Source organism: Arvicanthis niloticus, chromosome 11, assembly GCF_011762505.2.
Source record: "Arvicanthis niloticus isolate mArvNil1 chromosome 11, mArvNil1.pat.X, whole genome shotgun sequence".
Classification (NCBI taxonomy): Eukaryota; Metazoa; Chordata; class Mammalia; order Rodentia; family Muridae; genus Arvicanthis; species Arvicanthis niloticus.
In genome coordinates this window covers 55,120,844-55,138,975 of record NC_047668.1, presented here as the reverse complement: position 1 = coordinate 55,138,975, position 18,132 = coordinate 55,120,844, and the positions used below count along the sequence as shown (strand labels likewise).

Genomic DNA, 18,132 nt, shown 5'->3' with positions numbered 1-18,132 from the left:
CTGGTGGGATGTCTCAGGGAGCTTGTCCACAGGATGCTTGAGCCTGCATTTCCCACCCAGTGCCTCTTGCGGCTATCAGCACTTCCAGCTAGCGAACCAGGCTGTAAGAGCAGCTGTCGGTGCTCAGCTGGGTCTCTGGCACTTCAGTTGTTACGCTTCAATGCAACTTCCAAATATGATTTTACTCAGGAGAATTATATTCCCCTTTTAGATAGAAATAATCCTTACTAAAATTACCATCTACTGTGTTCCTCAAGGTCTTATAAATAGCTTGAAGACCAAGAAAAATCCACGCATCAGAAATGATGCTAGGAAAATAGAAACCCTAACACCAATAAGACCACTGCCAAGAAAGCACAGAGACGCAGAAGCGATTGCGCTGAAGGGACACGTGAACTCAGTGCGCAGCCACTTCTATTCTGGGGTGTGAGAGGCCAAAGGGGCCGATGAATGCTTAGAGTCCACGCTTGAAAGAGTCTCAATAGTCACCACTTCTTCAGGGAGCCAACAAGGAAACAGGGCTAATTAATTTAGCACTGAGAGGTTTGCTGTGAAGAGACACTAGGAGTCCTTCTGGAATACTCTTTGCACAGTAGTGCACAGGGTTTTAACTTCCAGAAACATTTTAAAAAACATTTATTATTTTTATTGTATATGCATTGGTGTTTTGCCTGCATTGTGTCTTGTGAGGGTATCAGATCACTTGGAAATGGGTTACAGAGAGTTGTGAGCTGCCATGTGGTTACTGGGAATTGAACTTGGGTCCTCTGGAAGAGCAGCCAGTGCTCTTATCAGTGAGTGACCTCTCTAGCCCCATAAACCTTTTTATGCAAATGGTTTAAAAGTTCATTTACTGTTTTCCTACAACCAGCATCTCTATCCCACCCACCCTCAAAAAGAAGAGATTTGCTGTAACTCAGGCCTGGGAAACAGACAAGCGTGGTTTTGGCCAGATGTGCCAGCTGAGAGTAAATTCCCCAGCCAAGGTGGCTGGTTTTCACGTGTGCACATTCCATATTCCACAGTCTGTCTTCTGTCCCCTCCTCTGTTCAGGATTCACTCTCCCATCTTCTGCAGCGCTAGCAGCAATGACCCAGTCAGGAGCTGACAGTAGACATGGGAGGTGAACTGAGGAGGAGAGGGAGGGTGGGAAGGAAAGAAGAGATGGGAGAGCAACTATCAGAGGGGGATGTGCTTTGCTGGATGATGATGGTCCCAGGGCAAGCCTGGGAGTGTGAGGTAGAGGTGAGGAGCATGGTACTGGGGCCGAAGGGAAGCCCACTCCCATGGCATTCCCAGCTACTGCTTCGTGTGTGTGTGTGTGTGTGTGTGTGTGTGTGTGTGTGTGTGTGTGTCTGTCTGTCTGTCTAACACTTGAAATTAAAACAATGTGGTCATCTTCTATACTTGGCAGGAGGCCATCCAGTCATCAGAATGTTGAGAAAACAGAAGCTACAAAGCCAACGAAAAATTTCAGGAAAGCAAAGAAACTTCCATCTCGTGCACAGCGTTTCCAGGATGAAAACTCAGAGAGCAAAGGGAGCTACAGGTAGGACCCTGGGACCAGCTGGCGCCTCCGGCTAACCCACCATCTCTCCTGTTGAGGCAAGGACTAGTATTCCCAAAAGCTTTCTCCAGAACAAGGAATGATGCTGAGGGGTGGAGGGAAAAACTACTCAAACATCCTGAACGACTTCACAAATAATGGTGCCCTGTGACCTGCTTTGGGGGCCTCTGTTCATGTGTGCATCAGAATGCCAGGGGAAGGTAGAGGGGAGAGGAACGGGGATGCTTGCTCACACTCATGGAACTGCTGTTCTACAGCGTTCTTCATCGTCCTTTGCCTCCAGCGCCAGACGTATGACATGACCAGATCACTCTGGTGGTGACATGCAGGGTAGAGTGGGGGGGTGAATATGAAGACATGGAGGCCAAGGGGAGGGAATGCAGGAACACAGCAGAGGTGAGGGTGGGGCTTGGGTCTGGCCTGGGAGACCCAATGATGCTGGAACCTGGAGATCTGATTGCAGGTGACATGTTAAGACTTAGTATCAGGAAGAGAGATCAGGGGACAGATTCTAGACTCATGAGTATTCCCCAAGGACAGCTGCCCACTCTGCTGGGTAAAGCACATAGTCCCAGGCAGGTAACAGTGGTTTGTCCCCTTGAAAACGCCAATAATCAGGAAAGAAGCATGTAATGTTCCATCTGTTATAAATTGACCCCAGTATGCTGCACACTGGGGTCTCTCTCACAGGCCTCCTTCCACTGGTATGTGCTTCACAATCAGCCTGGCTCTCAGGCTCTCATCAGGACCTGGGTTCTGCTAGGTTGTCTACTCCCCTCTTCAGTGCCATGAGGTCTTTCTGATTAATTAAAGCCAAGTTCCTCAAAGGAGAAAAGCTGCCGTTGGCTTTATTGGTTTGTACTTCTTATTTATCAGAAGTGAAATATTTTGCATTTCTATCCCCTTTGCTCCCTCTAGCACTGTGGATAAATGGGCACACGCGAGCTGTGGATGGCCCTGTCAGGAGACAGTGCTGCCAGGTGAGCTGGGTTAACTAGCTGGTGCAAGTCAGAAGGTTTAAATGACTTTGGAGAGAGAAATATCTGACCTGGCACACAACAGTCCCTGGCAGGAAGCGGTTTGGGAGGAAGATGTAAATACTGAGCTAAGTAACCAAGGGGTCAGGAGGGAGTGACTGCTACAGAGAACAAGCAGCTCTGACTGCTGTGGCTTTGAACCCCGCCCTCCGGCCTTGATTTAACCTTGATCGCTGGCCCTGTAACTCTTGGTTCATGTCTTACTGTAAAAGTGGAGTAACCATTATGTTTGGATGGTCGTAAGGATGACAAAATCTCAAAGGAAACACATATAAAGCTCCTAGCACAGTGCCTGCTTTATAATCAGCCTTTAAAAAAAATAAATTACATGAACAACAGTTTTGTGTGCTTCTGCACAGCAGGCCAGTGGAATGGGATCAGAGTGGGGTCTCTGGGATTTCCCTGGTCTCAGCACATAGGAACACCCCACACCCAGGTTTCAGTCTCCTGGAAACATCTCCTAATGCCTCAGGACGTTGTGTTTGGGTTGTGATAGGGTAGAGGGCAACACTCCCAAACCTTCATGGGGCTCCAAGGCTTGAGGTTATCCTAAAGTTCCAGGGTAGCACATGTGACATGGCTTGGGGCTACTTTTTAAATACCACAGAAAATAGTTACTAGAGGGAAACAAGTCAAAGCAAGCATTAAGGGAGGCAAGGTGGATCTGTGGGAAACATGACCAAGAGTATTTTTCAGTGGGGGTCATCTAGACTTTATATTATCTCCTGAGGGAGGTGAGGTGCGGTTGTTCATGCATAAGGGTAGTTAGTGTGCATGGGGCCTGGGAAATGGACATCGAAAATAAAGCTGTACTCACAACAGTTTCTGACCTATAACTGGGTCCTGTTAACTGTTAGGGGAGAGTCTGGAGACATGGTGGCTCACTGGGCCTGTCTTGAGAGATGCCTTTTCTCAGTTTTCTTCTCACTTTGTACATAAGGACTAGGTATTTTCTGTTTGGACACCTGTTTACTGTGAGCCCTTCTCCACAGCTCTGATCTCAGGCTGGGATAAAAGCCAAGACCAAGGATCCGGACCTGCAAAGTGGAAGCCAACCACAGCCTGTGTCAGCAGCCACCGGGGGCACCAAGCCCCTGTTCTGTCTGTACTATGGCTACATCCACAACCCTCCTGGTCAGAGCCTTTTTAAATTTAGTTTCAGAAACAAAGAACTACTAATCTAAGAAGATATAGAGATGAAAAGAAGAAAAACGGGACTGATGTTACTTCCAGTTTAAAATAAGCTGGAACAATTTAAAAACACACCCAACATTCTTCAAAACTTGTGTGTGTGTGTGTGTGTGTGTGTGTTATTGTTTTTCTGGGTTCCCTTTCCTTAGGATTTTCAACAATGGACACAGAATCTTTAAGGAGCTTTAGCTGTGCAAACAGAGATCTCACATTCTTTTGGTTTGCATTGCCTTAATGCTTCTAGGAATGCATCTCAGACAGAAGCCTTCTTTGAGACTCTATACTCAGATGTGACTCTATGATGCCCTGGCTCTTGTCTCTGAGTCTCTCACACACATCTGGCTGGGACACCACACTCCAGCAGAATCTGTAAGTCCCAGACATCCAGGTGCCCACCTACCTGGTAATCCATGGGCCTCCCAGCACTTGGCTCCATCTTAATGTCTGGCTTAGACCTGAGGAGAAGAATGTACTGTCAGGTTGATGTGAGAGATGGAAAGGCCAGAGGGACAAAATTGTGGCCTTCGAATACTCAATTCTGCCAACAGAACTGGGGGTGTATGGGATGAGGGGTAGGATGTCTTCAGTGGCACCAACAGAGAAGACTAAGCAAAGACAAAAGTAACAGAGAGATGGCCATTGGGTGAACAGAGTCAAGTGTAGACTGGTCAGCTCTGTGATGTCCCTTCACCCACAGAAGCTCAAGGGCCTGATCCACTCTTGCCTCTACAGGGAGACAGCTCAGAGGACATCCAAGAACAGTAAGAAAGGGCGAAGCTGGGGAGAAGCTACTCATAGCCCTGATTTCTCTGCCCCCAGTTTCAAGCCTGGCAAGCAGGTCCTGCTCAGGAGGGCGGTGGCAGATGGGATGTAGGCCTCTGGCCCACTCACCGTTTGTTGGAGACATTGCTGGTGAGCGCGGTGATCGAGGCTAGAGACACTGAGTCAGGATCCAGCCCATCCCCCAGCCGGATGGCTAGGTGGTCCAGGTCCTCCATTTCTAGCACTGCTGGCTCATCTGGGGAAGAAGGGAAGGGTGGGTGGATGGATGAAGGGCTAGGGACTGTCTCCTAGGAAGGAGAGTTAAATTTCTTGTTTATTTGATGGCACTTGCTTAGAATACTGCCACCCATATGTCTCATGTCCTCTTAATTACAACAGGGTCCCAGGCTAGCTTGGATCTCTCTATGTAGACCAGGCTAGCTTCAAACTCAGCTGCCTCTGCCTCTCCAGTCTTGGAATTAAAGATGCACACGGTCATGCCAGGGTCTAATCTTAGTCCTTAAAACGTTTTAATTGCCATTATGTCTAGTCTTATTTTCTTCTGTAATCTTAGCCGATTTTTTTTTCCTTAACTCTATTCTCTAAAGCCCTGAATAGCCTTTGTGAAAGAAAGAAAACATCCTGAGCTTACTACATGCAGCTCAGCACAATGGCTACTTTTAAATGGAGTGGCTACTGGATGCAGGTCACAACACACACACACACACACACACACACACACACACACAGGCACACACACACGCGCACACACACGCGCGCGCGCATGCACAGACACACACACAGACACACACACAGACACACACACACACAGGTCCTATAGCTAAGACCCGTCAACGTGGGCATTATCGCACACAGATACTTCTTACCCCGAGGTGTAAGAAGTAGCTTATCACTGTGAGAGCCACAGTGGAACGCAGAGCTCAGGCCTGCACCCCTGAGTATGAATCCAGTGGGATGAAATCGTGATTTGGAAAAGTCATCCAGAGATGGTAGGTTTGGGTTTCAGCAGGAAGCTGTTCCCTCCATCTAAGAGGAGTGCAGCCAAAACTGGCTGGGGAAGAGAAAGTTCTAGGGCCAATGGGCCACGAAGGAGAGCCCCGATGGTGGGTGAACATACCTCCTCACTCCACCCCATGAACTCCTTTATTTTTCATCTGTCCTTCTTGCCTCCTTCAAACGGCTGTCAGATGCCCTTCTAGCCTCCTCTCTTAGGGGAGACTCCGGAGTGTCGCCAGGCCCAGTGACCTTTTCCTGAGGTGGGTGTGCTGCAGCCGTCAGGCACAGCATGGCATGCTTTCTTGCTACTATCTTTTTTTTTTTTTTAATTAAATTAAATCTTTGGGCTCATGTGAAATTAAATACTCAATGTAGGGAGAAGAAGCCCATCCACCTGGCAGAGGCTCAATGTCCTATGCCTCCCGCCCCTAACCTTCAGACTAGCCAATGGGAGTCCAAGCCTTGCCCGAGTGGCTGTGGGAATGTCCAATGGGGAAGGAGGGTTATTTGCGCCTAGTCCGGGGCAGGCTTAAATGATGGTGATAGTTCAAAGTGGGTGCTGCAGCTGTGTGGATGGTGGAGAGGACCACGTTCCCTACCTTGTCTTTGGGGCTCCTCTTTGTGGGACCGAGTCTTGCCGAGTTTCATGGCCGAGAATACACTTCTTCCCGCTCTGTAAAAGGGAGACCCTGAGTGAGGTGGGGGCGGGGACAGATACACGCAGGAAATGCACAAACACACAAGAGGCAGTCCCTGAGGGACTCAGAGAAAAAGGAGATGGGGCCCTCTTCCCTCGTTTACTTTTCCCAAGATACAATACAAATTAGGGACCATGAGCCCCAAAGGACATAGGCTACTTCCTCCCAGGTTAATGAAGAGCAGGTGGGAGTCCCAGCTCAACAGGGAAGTGGCCTGTGGTGGGGCTGGGCCTTGAGCGTCTCACCTAAGCCCTGTCTTCTCAGAGTTCTGAGATATGCAAGGTCCCTCAGCTTCCTTCTTGTCCATGCACCCCCATTAGAGCTAACAGGAAAAGAGGCCAGATGCCCAGAGACAACATCAGAACAGATACAAAGGTCCGGGGGACTCAGAAGGACAGACTGAGGCTGAGGCTGAGGTAGGAGCCATAGATGCCAGCTATTCAGATCTCAGGTGGCTTTGGTACACAGAGCCTGGCCTGTCTTACTCTAATCTCTGTGCCAGGAGAGTTTCCCGAGTCCCCAGTGAAAAGGGTCTTTCTCTTATCCTGGTTGCCCCTCTGCCTACGTCTTCCTATGGCAGACCACCATCTCTTACCTAGCCCCTACCTCTTCCTCTGGTGTGGTGTGGCCGTGTGCTCAGGCAAAGGGTCTTGCAGTCAGTGGGGATGAGGGAAGGGGCAGGGGTCCCCACAGCCCTTCAGAGATGTTCCTGCAGCCGAGCCTGAGGTCCCCAGAGCCAGGAAAGACCAGGAGTAGGATCCGTGGGGGGAAGTACAGTATTCCATTACCCCATTCATATTGTATAAGAGGGACATCTGACTCCCTGGCTTCCCATTCTCCTCCTCCTGGGTGTGGCTGCCACACCACAGGCTCCTGTGGGGGTGGGTACAGGCCCATTCCTCACCTGCTTCTAGACGTGGGTCAGCCTCTTTGCAGAGGCTTGGGCATGGCATCAAAGACACCCAGATCCTTGCTCTGCAAGCTGTTCAGTGTGAGGTTGGAGAGAACCTTTCTGTCCTTGTGATAGCCAGGAAACCTCAAGCCCTTCTACTTGGGATTGGGGGATCAGTGTCATTCCCCAAACCTGGTTCTATCTTAAACCCAGATATGGAATGAGCCATGTCTGTATCCTGTGCTGGATGGGTGGACAGGGACCACTTCTGCCATGTCGTGTCAACTCACGGATATGTTCACTGATCCTCGACACAGGTCAAAGAGGCCAATGGCCCTGATTTGTCTGCTTCCCTTGTATTATGGGTTTAGAATGAAGAGAGGGAGGGAAGGGACTCTGTAAGGGAAAGCTGGTGTCCTTGGAGTTATTATTATTTGGCTCAAGTGTCTTCTCTGTTGTTCTCTAGTCTCTCAATGGGTAACCTTGCTTTATTTTTTGGATTGTGTGGTGTGTATGTGTGTATGCATGTCCACATTCATGTCGATACTCAGGTGTGCACCCACATGTGGAGGCCAAAGGCTGACAATGGATGTTCTTCTCAATTGCTCTCCACTTTGTTTACTGAGACAGTGTCTCCCGTTGAACCTAGAGCTCAATGACCAGACTAATCTAGTTAGCCAGCGTGCTCAGTAGATCCCCTCTCCTCTTCTGGAGTCCTGGGATTACAGGTGGGTTGCCATACATGACAAGCATATTATCCAGTGGGCTGTAGTCCTAAGCCCTCAACTGCAAATCCCATTTCTGTGGTTCTAACTATTAACTCAAAGCACAAAATGGCTCTGAGCTGTCTCAGCCTCCCAATGCTGGAATTAAAGGTATATGCCACCAAATTACACTGGCAGGCATTAAACCTGGGTGCACGCAAATGAATACACACACACACACACACACACACACACACCCCTTTATTCAGCCAGGGAAGAATTAAAGCTCAGAGAGATAGATGACAATCATTTTAGTATCCTATAGGAAGTGGAAGAACGGAGGCTGAAGGCTGAAGTTCATGTCTGTAGGCCTGCAGGAGTTCCGCTGTCCTGGCCACATTGCCTCCAAGGTGTCAGGCCCTCTCTGAGCATGAATTCATTGTGACCAAAAGGAAGACTCAGGAAAAGGGAACAGGGAAATTGCGGCTATGGCAGTGGCTCCGGTGTCATTTACAGACTGGGATGCCACTTACACAGAGTCCCTCATGCATTAGAATGGGCTGTGTGGAGGCAGGAAAGGGGTCATTCTGCCTGGCTTTGCCTGAAGTATCTTGGGGGGCTTTCTCGCCAACAAGTGGCTTAAAGGGCAGGGTGCCAGCTGTACTCAGACTCCTGCTGTAGTCCCAGCCTCAGGCTCACGTGAGCGCTCACACTGGCTCCAAACTGTGCCACCACCGAGTCACAGCCTCGGGATTTTTTTCTGCCCAGGCTCACTGTTCTGTGGCTTCTGTTATGGATGACAAAAGACTCTCAATGTTTGCCTTTGTACAAGCTGCTCTTGGCTATTTCTAGATCCTAGTCATGTGTATGTGTGACTTATACAATGGTATAGCCATGGCTGCCTGCTGCAGCCAGAACCTCCTCAACCCTGGTGGAAGGGTTCTGAGGCAGCAGATCTGAGTGCTATGTGGATCAGAAGAAGTCCTGCCTGGAGAAGTCAGCTGTTTCTGAGGCTGGAATCTGGGCTGTTTCCAGAAGCCCAGAAGGACTGTGTGGCTTTCTAAAGCTGGTTCAACACCTGGGGTGCTCTTGGACAGTTATGGGCTTTTAATTAAAATACCACTTTATTCTTTGGTACGAACATTTTATAGAGTGAATATTGGAACTTTTAATGACCATACTTAAACCCAACTACTTCTACAGTACCTTGAAAAAAAATTCCAAGAAGAAAACCTTTCTCCTAAGACTGGGTCATGTGACCACTATAGTCAACAGACTTGCAGGCAGCACCACATGCCTGGGGATGTCTCAAAATGGTGTTTGTTTGGTGAATAGTGCAGATGTGTGTAGTGATGGACACCGTCTGTCTCCATGGTCCTTATAGTCCAGGCTCCACACCTGTGGTACCTTCTACACTGGGGGTGGCAGAGCAGGATGCCAATGCTACCGCTGCCCTTCGTGATCTCTCAGTCAACACATGGGGGACTCACTATTGAAAAGGCCCTTTCGCCGGCGATGGTGGCGCATGCCTTTAATCCCAGCACTTGGGAGGCAGAGGCAGGAGGATTTCTGAGTTCGAGGCCAGCCTGGTCTTCAGAGTGAGTTCCAGGACAGCCAGGGATACACAGAGAAACCCTGTCTTGAAAAATAAACAAACAAACAAATAAACAAACAAAAGAAAAGGCCCTTTCTACTGTGCTTGTCCCTGGAAAGCAGTGCACTGTAGGCAAAGGGCAAAGGGCAAAGGGCAAAGGGCAAAGGACAATTTTAAAAATAACGTTAGTTTAATCAGGGCACTTTAAAGATTGTCAACTTATATTGGAGACTTTTTTTTAAATTAGCTTGTGATTTCAGTTTTTATTCTAAGATTTTTAATTCTGCATTTCTTCTAATGGGGTTTTATAACCACAGAAGGTAGGATGGAGTGAGAAGCAGGCACAGAAACAAGGCAGTAGTCAACTCTGTGAAGAGAAACCTTCAGTCAAGTGTGTCTGTACTCATAGGCACAGAATGCTTGAGAGATAAGAGATTGAGCATTTTCTCCAAGGGATTCTTTCTAAGTGACACTCGATTCTACAGTTGACCCTGGCGCTTGGGCCATAGCTACGCCCGAAATTGCTGGAGTTGACTGACACATACTCTATAGAAAACAACAGCAACAAAGGGCTGCTGAGCTGGCACAGTGGGTAAAGGGGCTTGCAGCCAAGCCTGATGACCCGAGTTTAACCCTTGGGATCCACACAGTGGAAGGGGAGAACTGAGGACCATAAATTGCCCCCTGATTTCCATAAGAATGCTACACACACACACACACACACACACACACACACACACTCACACCTCCCCAAACGAACAAAATTAATGAAACAAAAACCAAAATAATCAACAACAAAAACCATGCACACATAAAAACACAAACAAACAAACAAACCTGACAGTTAGGCGTGTAGGGGCAGTAAAGATAGAAACTCACATTTACTTCCAGTGGCTGGATTACGATGGCCAGAATAATAGATCTAGACTGACAGTTCTCTAGACAAAAGACTTTTAAATCAGTGTGTTCACTGTAATGTCTTCCTTTATGTACCTAACAGTTCCCTCACTCATTCCGAGGCTCACTTTAGAAGCTCTGTCTCGGTAGCACACAGGGCTCGAGGGTGGAGCTGCATATTCCTTATGACCTAGGGCATGCACTGAGGGAAATCCAGCAGCCTGACGGCTTCACTGGTTTGCTCTATGAATTTTTCTGGAAGCGGTGGCTTAGAATGCATGGTTGCAAATGAACTGTAGACAGAGCCACTCACTGTCCAGCCAGGGCTTCTCCTCCACAAGCACTTTAGACCGGAAATGTCCAGGCTCACCGCTCAGGCCTCAGGTAATCAGGATACATGAACTCTGCACGAGAGGCAGGGTCTACATTGCTTCTTTGTATTGTTTACACTGCCAGGTTTTCCAATCTGAGGGTGTAGTTTTCAGCTGCCTCAGATGGGCTCATCTCTTTTGTTTTCCATGCCCCAGCTACGTTATTTTTTTTCCTTCCTTCCCCTTTCTCTGTCCTTCCCTTTTTTTTGTGTGCACTCACGGGAGTCAGAGGACAACATTGAGGAGTTGGCTTTCTCTCTCTACTATGTGGGGTCCAGGGATCGAGCTCAGGTCATCAGTCTTGACTCCAACTTGCTTGTTGTGCTGTCTCACAGGCCTTTTTTTATTGAACTTTTAAAACAGGTTCTCAACTCAACCAGGTTGGCCTCTAACTCAATATGAAGCTGAGGCTTGCCTTGAACTCCTGACCTTTCTGCTTCTATCTTCTGACTGCTTGGGTATGTATAGATGCTACCTGTCCCTGTGGTTACAGGCAATTGTGTAATTTTAAATGTATTTGAAACTGTGTTCAATTTTAGTTTGTTTTGAATAGCTTTCTGCATGGGTGAAGGGCAGGCATGTGTGTGTGTATGTGTGTGTGTGTGTGCATTTATTAATTTATTCTTTATTATTTAAAAAATTAATTTTATATGGATTTGTGTTTTGCCTGTGTGCATGTCTGTATGGGGATGCTGGATCTCCTGGAACTGGAGTTGCAACAGTTTCAAGTTGCATGTGGTTGCTGGGAATTGAACCTGGGTACTCAAGAAGAGCAGGAAGAGCAGCACGTGCTCTTGACCCCTGAGCCATGTCCCTAGCTCCTGATTTTTAGAGCTGAAGAATTAATCCTGGGGCCTCGCACATGGTAGGTTCTACTTCTAAGTTACATCCCTGGACCAGACTGTCCCTTTATAGAGGGACTACACCATCTCCATCTGGCCTGTTTGTATATGTGTCCCTCTTGTACCAGAGAGACTGTGAGACCCTCAAATGTTCCTCCAGACCTATGCGTGCCTGGGAATCTGGCCCCTCCTTTCTTCCTGGTTGCCAATTCTTTTGCAAAGCTTCATCAAACACTAACTTGAGAATCGATTTCCCATCTCCCCATGGGGGAACACTTGTTATTTCTTAGGTTAAACCTATTTCTTCTGATCTCCCTGCAGCCCAAGTATAAACCAACCATCTTGGCCACATGGTTGTCATGATCTGCAAACTCTTCTCACAGTGTTCTTTTCTCAGGCTGAAGAGGTTTCAATCTGCTTAATCACATCTTAGAGATTCCATCCCCAGTTTCTGGACACATTAAAATAATATTAAATCCTAGCTGACTTAATCTCATTTGGTAATGGGACAGCAAGAAACAAGATGAAGTAGGGCCAGGGAGGTCACACATCTTGGGGACCTGCCATGGGCCTGCATTGTGTGGCCAGTCTATACCAGCTTCAGTCACAGAGGTCAGGCCAGTCTGACAGACTGGGTGCTGGATGGGCCTTGAGGCCTGGTAATCTCAGAAAGAACCTGGGGGAGAGAAGACATGTAGCTGTGCCTCGCAGGTAAGCCTTTGACATCTCAGTGGCCATAGAGAAACCTAGGGCCGTGAGCCTTCTCACTAAGAAAGGTCCCCAGATCAATGTCCCTACCACCTCTTACCCACACTGGGACTCAGATCCCCAGATCAATGTCCCTACCACCTCTTACCCACACTGGGACTCAGATTCCAGATCTCTCTCTCTCTCTCTCTCTCTCTCTCTCTCTCTCTCTCTCTCTCTCTCTCTCTGCCCTACCACACACTCTACTCTTCTCAGGAGCTGGCAAATTGTTCTATCTCTCCATGTGACACTCTCCACAAGCAGTGCGTTGCTTCTGTTGACCTGTGGTCATGGTTATAACTGGTGCAATTATTACAAGCATGAGCAGAACTCAGTATGATTTGGGCAACACAAGTTCCCCAGGATCTTATGCAGACACACTCATCAGGATCAGCTCAGACTACTACAGACACAACTGTAAATTGTTTTTTAAGGTATTGGGACCACAGTGTTAAGCAAGTCTTTTGATATTTCTGGAGTTCAATTTCTAAAGATAGAACATAGACTACATCTCTGGGTTTTCAGCATTTGGATATTAATTGTCTTTGAGTCCAGTTACGTAGTTTTAACTTCCTGGGTCCATCCTGAACTTTGAGTAGGAAGTTAGAGTTCTTGTTTTCACCCAGCTAGTCCCTGCTCTCTGGAGCTGACAAAGGTCAGAGTTCCTTTGAACTGTGATCAGCCCTGGAGACCTAACTACTGTAATTTCTGTGACACTTGAGACTCCAGATGACAGTGTGGCTTTGGGGAGCCTACAAGGCCATCACCTCAGACCTATCTGTCTGGGTCCTTATGACCAGTTCACCAGATAGCCCTGTGCCTCCCTACCCTAGAGTGTACTTTGGGGAATGGAGCTTGTAAGAGTCCCAGAGAGTGGTAATCTCTACTCAGCTCTTTGTACTTCAGATTTTGGCTACACCATGCAACCACATGCCCAAAGACTGTCTTCTTTGGACCTCCAAGTCTGTATGTTCAGCTGCACAGTGCTGCCTAGACTGAAGGGTGGCCACTGGCTTATTTTGTTCCCCACTCCTTAGCTATATCCACCCTCATGGGAAGCTTAAGGGCCTGACCTATAGGTACAGAGGTCAGTGAAGTAAAGAAGGAACAAGAGTAAAAGAAGGGAGCATCACCCCCAAGAACCCACAGGGGAAAGAAGAGGTCCGGCCACTTCCCCGGCCTGGGGCACCTACTTGTGCTCGTCATCTCTGCCTCCCTTGGTCTTCTCTCTGCCTTTGCTGAGGAGCGGGAGAAATGAGGAGACAAGGGGTGCAAGTGAGAGTGGGGCCAGAGACCCTCACGACCTCAGCCCCTGGCCCTGCTGACCCCCATTGTCCTCCCCAGGGGCTTCCCTATCCCACAGATTCCTCATGTCTCAAGACTAAACCTTTGGCGTAGGATTATTGTGACCCCAGCCCCCCCCCATCTCCTCTTATCCCAGGAGAAGGCCCAGTGATTCCAGAGTTGTAGGGACCCCAAATTTCTTCCTCTCTCGGTCCCCTCCAAGGAATGTGTCCTGCCCATGCCATGAGGTCCTGCAGGGACACAGTGGGTTGAGCCTATTTGAGAGATGGGGACCAGACTGCTAAAAGATGGGGCAGCAGGCGGTGGTGGCGCACGCCTTTAATCCCAGCACTTGGGAGGCAGAGGCAGGCAGGTTTCTGAGTTCAAGGGCAGCCTGGTCTACAGAGTGAGTTCCAGGACAGCCAGGGCTACACAGAGAAACCCTGTCTCGAAGAACAAACAAACAAACAAACAAAGAAGATGGGGCAGCATTCAGGCACTAGAAGAAAGATGGCGAAGGGGTGGAGGTGTGCTGTACCCAAGCCACCATTAAAGGGCTCAGAGGTACAGGAGAGGTACAGGAGAGCTGTACTCCCATCTTCCCTTAGAGAGGCTTCCAGAAACTGGAATGTTCTTCCAAAGCCTCGGCAGGGCTGAGTCAATGGGCATGAAGAAAAGAAAACAAATAACCTTCATAACTTCTCCTCTGCTCACACACTCCCCTGGCTCAGACCTGGCCCAGGGGAGGCCGTGGAGAGCTCAGGCCTGGAAGCCTCTGTACAGTTACAGTGCATGTCTAGATTTGGTTGGCTAGCCTTTGTGTTAGGCAAGTGAGTTAGTCTGTAATTCAAAGAGCCCCACAATTGCCCCATTTCTGGCTACCCATATCAGCCAAGACCATTGAGCAGAGAGGGAAGAGGAAACTTAGTTATTCTGTTCCAGCCCAGCCCAGCCCAATTAACCTTAGGGCCACTGTTAGGGACCCCCAGGGCTGTTGGGGTTTGTATGAATAGAGCTGGGGTTCCTGGGAGCTATCAGAGAACTAAAACTGCTCTCAAGATTTCTGGTCTCCACCCTCACATTTGTCAACTTAGGAGAGTTCCCTTTCTTTCTCACTAGAGTATCCAGCTCTGAGGGGTTGTTTCTGCTTTTGTTTTTTTTTTTTTTTTTTAAAGACTTTTGTGACCCTGGAAACTATGTCAGCCTCTGCAATGGACTACAAAAGAGACGTGTGTGGCCTGGGGTTGGCAAGGGTCAGCAGGCACCTCTCTCTCTCTCTCTCTCTCTCTCTCTCTCTCTCTCTCCCTCTCCCTCTCCCTTCCCTTCCCCCTCCCTCTCCTTTTCTCTCTCTAAGCTTTGCTCTGAACTCAGGTGTCACGTCTATCGATGTGTGTGTTCTCTCTCCTGTCTCCATACTCCAGGCCTCAAGGCATGAAAGGTTGAAATGGAACAGGGCAAGCGCTGTAATTTTACCACATCCACTCTTGCTGCTGCCACCCTCCTTAAAGAGGAGAGACGCAAAGCTGGGGCTCAGACCTTCAGCAGGCACCACCATGGTCCAGCTATCATCCCATGAATCGGCCATCTTTATCATCACCTGCTTCTTAAAGACGGTTGTGGAGGCTCGGCTGCCCTCTATCACTGGGCTGGCAAGCAGTGACCTCACCTTCTGCCTGCATTGCCACAGAACATCCTGGGAAGCCCCAGATAGGCCTGGGTTTCTTCCTAGTGCTCACATTGCTCTTCTGGCGCCTCCTGCCTGTTGGGTAACTCCTGCTCCTCAGCCGCATCCTCTTCTGAGAAGCACTTTCAGCCTCATCGAACAATTCCTCTTCCTTAGCTTCATCCCCATCACTTCCTGAACTGATAAAAGCATCCACAGACAGGAGGAAAAGTGGACTGCTTTCCTGGGAACACTAAGGCCCACCGAGACCCAGGCATGTCTCAGCACTTGGCCTCACTTGGGTTACTCAGCCTTGGGCTGAGGGTGGGAGCCCCAACCTCAGATAGGAGAGAGGTATCCTGAGAACTGTTTTACTCCTAAACTCCCACATGGCTCTGACTCTGTTTCCCCTGGTTCCTTGGCAGCCATTGCAGCACTGGATCCCATCCTGGTGAAGGGAGGCAGGTACATATACTGCAGCAGGTACACACACACATATGCAGACCTTTTAATGCATACATGCACCTCTCCCAGAGCCACTGCTATGCATACATGGCCAGCTGCTCTCTGCTTGAGACACCAGAAGGGACTTCCTGATTCTTCCAGGTTTCCACTGGAGTAGAAGGATACCCAGGGAAGGACAAGAAGAAAGGCCCTGGTCACAAACTACCCCTAAGAAAATGATATAGTAATTACCTAGACATCCCCAGGGACACCAGAGGGGCCAGGGAAGCTGAAGGTGTTGGGGGCTGTGGAAGCTTGTAAGGCTAGGGAGGCAGAGAAGATGAGATGGAAAGAAAGCCTCAGAGGACAAAGGGTCTTGGGGAAAACAAAAGGCTGTGTTGATTAGCTGCACAATTGAAGCTGAGCTCCATTGTACGATGTGACTCCTGCTGCAAAGGCTGACATCCAGGGACAGGGAACTCCCTAGCATCAAACAGAGGATGGGTGTGTAGGCAAATGTACACAAACATACAAGTGCATGTGTCTGTTTTCAGAATCTCCCTGTGTCCTGAGACCAAGACACAGTTCCTGAGAGTGGAAATGCTCATGAGATTAATAATTCATTTCTTTCTTACAGCAAGGACATTGGTGTGTGTGTGTGTGTGTGTGTGTGTGTGTGTGTGTGTGTATGTGTGTGTGTGAGAGAGAGAGAGAGACAGAGACAGAGACAGACAGAGAGGGACAGAGAGACAGAGAGACAGACAGAGAGAGAGACAGAGAGACAGGAAATCCTGTTCTTGCCCAGGACAGCTGAACCTCTGGTGCGCATCACTGGAAAAGCCCTTAACATAGGTTGGGATGAGAATCAGATTGGTAATATGCCTAGACCAGAAGGTCAGGTAGTGCTCAGAGCAGAACCAGGTGGGGCCAAGGTAACATGGAGTCCGCCGAGACAACGCTGGATGAGAGCCTATGTTCCATGTACAACGGGTATCACGTATAGTAAGTATCTCATGTCTTCACTAATTCTCTCTTATGAACACGGGTGAGCCATCTTACAGTTGGGGAGATGTGTCTCCAAACATCAGAGCAGACACTTGGGTGCTACTCTCTCCACTCAGCCGTGCTGTCTCTTGACGGCACTTCCCCTACTCGGGGTTATCTTATAAAGAGTGGGCAGAGACAAGGGGCTCGTGGATCAGCGCGGAGACTTGAGAAGTGGGCAGAGGAAGTCACACGGCACGTGATGGACTAGGGGAGATTAAACCACATGAACAAAGGGAGTCCTGCTGGCTACAAGGCTAGGTCCAGAGGAAAGAAGGAGGAGGTAACATCCATCTGCAAGATGGCGTCAGCCTAGACTGGCAGCTCCAAGAGGCAGCTGTGGAATAGTGTGTCCTCATACGCTGCTTTACCCGGATGGTGGCAACTGCTGAAATCTAGGTGCTCTGGCTCTTACTCAACCCCCAGCCCCTATGATGAAACCTTTCTCCTACTCTTTCTTCTGGCCTGGGAGAGGTCCAGGGAGGTGGAGAGAGGAGAGAACACCAGGATACTGTGAATAAGTATCTCTTAGCTCTACCTTCCTGGACCAGAACTCTCTGGGGGGTCTAAGAAGTAACCTTTGTATCTTGTTTTATCTGAACTACACCATGCTATCCAGCCTCCACTGCCTCTTTGCTGAGGGCAGCCTCCGGGGGAAGCTGTTTTCATGGCTGTCTCTAGTATCCTGCACTCTGCTGGGGTCACAGTGGAGGAGAGCCAGCATGTCTACTTTCTAAATTCACTTATTCCTGTTATTGACCCACGAGGGTTGGTGATATGCCGGAGTCACTCAGCTGATGAGGGCAGAGTTGGGGTGGACCAGATGGAGCTAGCTTTCCTGATTCCTTTCTCTACAGTGGAGGGGGTGCTGCTTCTCAGAACTTACTTTGAATCAGCCCCACACAACTCTTCCTCGCCTGTGCGGGCAGACGGTGACAGGTGGCGACCATTGTGTTACATATTACCTAGCTGCTGTCCTTCCTCCGGATTCCCCATCCGGGAGGAAGAATGTTTTCATCAACCCTTTCGTGTGCAACACTTGGCTCTCCCTTTATAACCTCCAATAGCCCCTTGGGTCATCAACAGGTTGGTGGTTGGAGCAGGGCTTGAGGTGATAGCTCCCATTTAGGTAGGCCGAGAGGAGTTATGCAACCTTCTGGCACTCGGGCTTGGGTCTACACTAAGGGACCTGGTATTTGTGTGGCAGGGTACACGGTTGGCCTGAAGCGCATATTCCTGGCTGTTAAACTTGTGTTTGGGAGGTAGGTTGGTGATGCAGAGGTGTCTATTTGACAGAATCATTGCGATTCCAGTTCACTAACTGGGAGCCTGTGTGAACATCGCAGGGGCTGAGTAAACACCAGACTTTCAGGCGTGG

At 49.0% G+C, this 18,132-nt stretch overlaps 1 protein-coding gene and 1 long non-coding RNA gene across 6 annotated transcripts in view; one reads left to right on the top strand and one right to left on the bottom strand.

The window, feature by feature from the left end:
- Positions 1 to 18,132, bottom strand: part of Otof (otoferlin) — a 96,844-nt gene that overhangs the window by 33,960 nt on the left and 44,752 nt on the right. For all 5 annotated transcript variants that reach the window (XR_013113278.1, XM_034514079.2, XM_034514082.2 and 2 more), the window contains exons 6-8: positions 6,174 to 6,247; positions 4,687 to 4,813; positions 4,196 to 4,250 (exon numbers count right to left, since the gene is read on the bottom strand). Coding sequence is in view for 4 of the 5 variants with exons in the window: in XM_034514079.2 (XP_034369970.1) it covers positions 4,196 to 4,250; positions 4,687 to 4,813; positions 6,174 to 6,247 (256 nt within the window). In the remaining variant the exon portion in view is untranslated. The remainder of the gene's footprint in view (positions 1 to 4,195; positions 4,251 to 4,686; positions 4,814 to 6,173; positions 6,248 to 18,132) is intronic.
- Positions 1,415 to 3,812, top strand: LOC143443974 (uncharacterized). Its single transcript, XR_013113432.1, has 3 exons — positions 1,415 to 1,549; positions 2,486 to 2,547; positions 3,597 to 3,812. It is a non-coding gene; the product is annotated as an uncharacterized LOC143443974 (long non-coding RNA).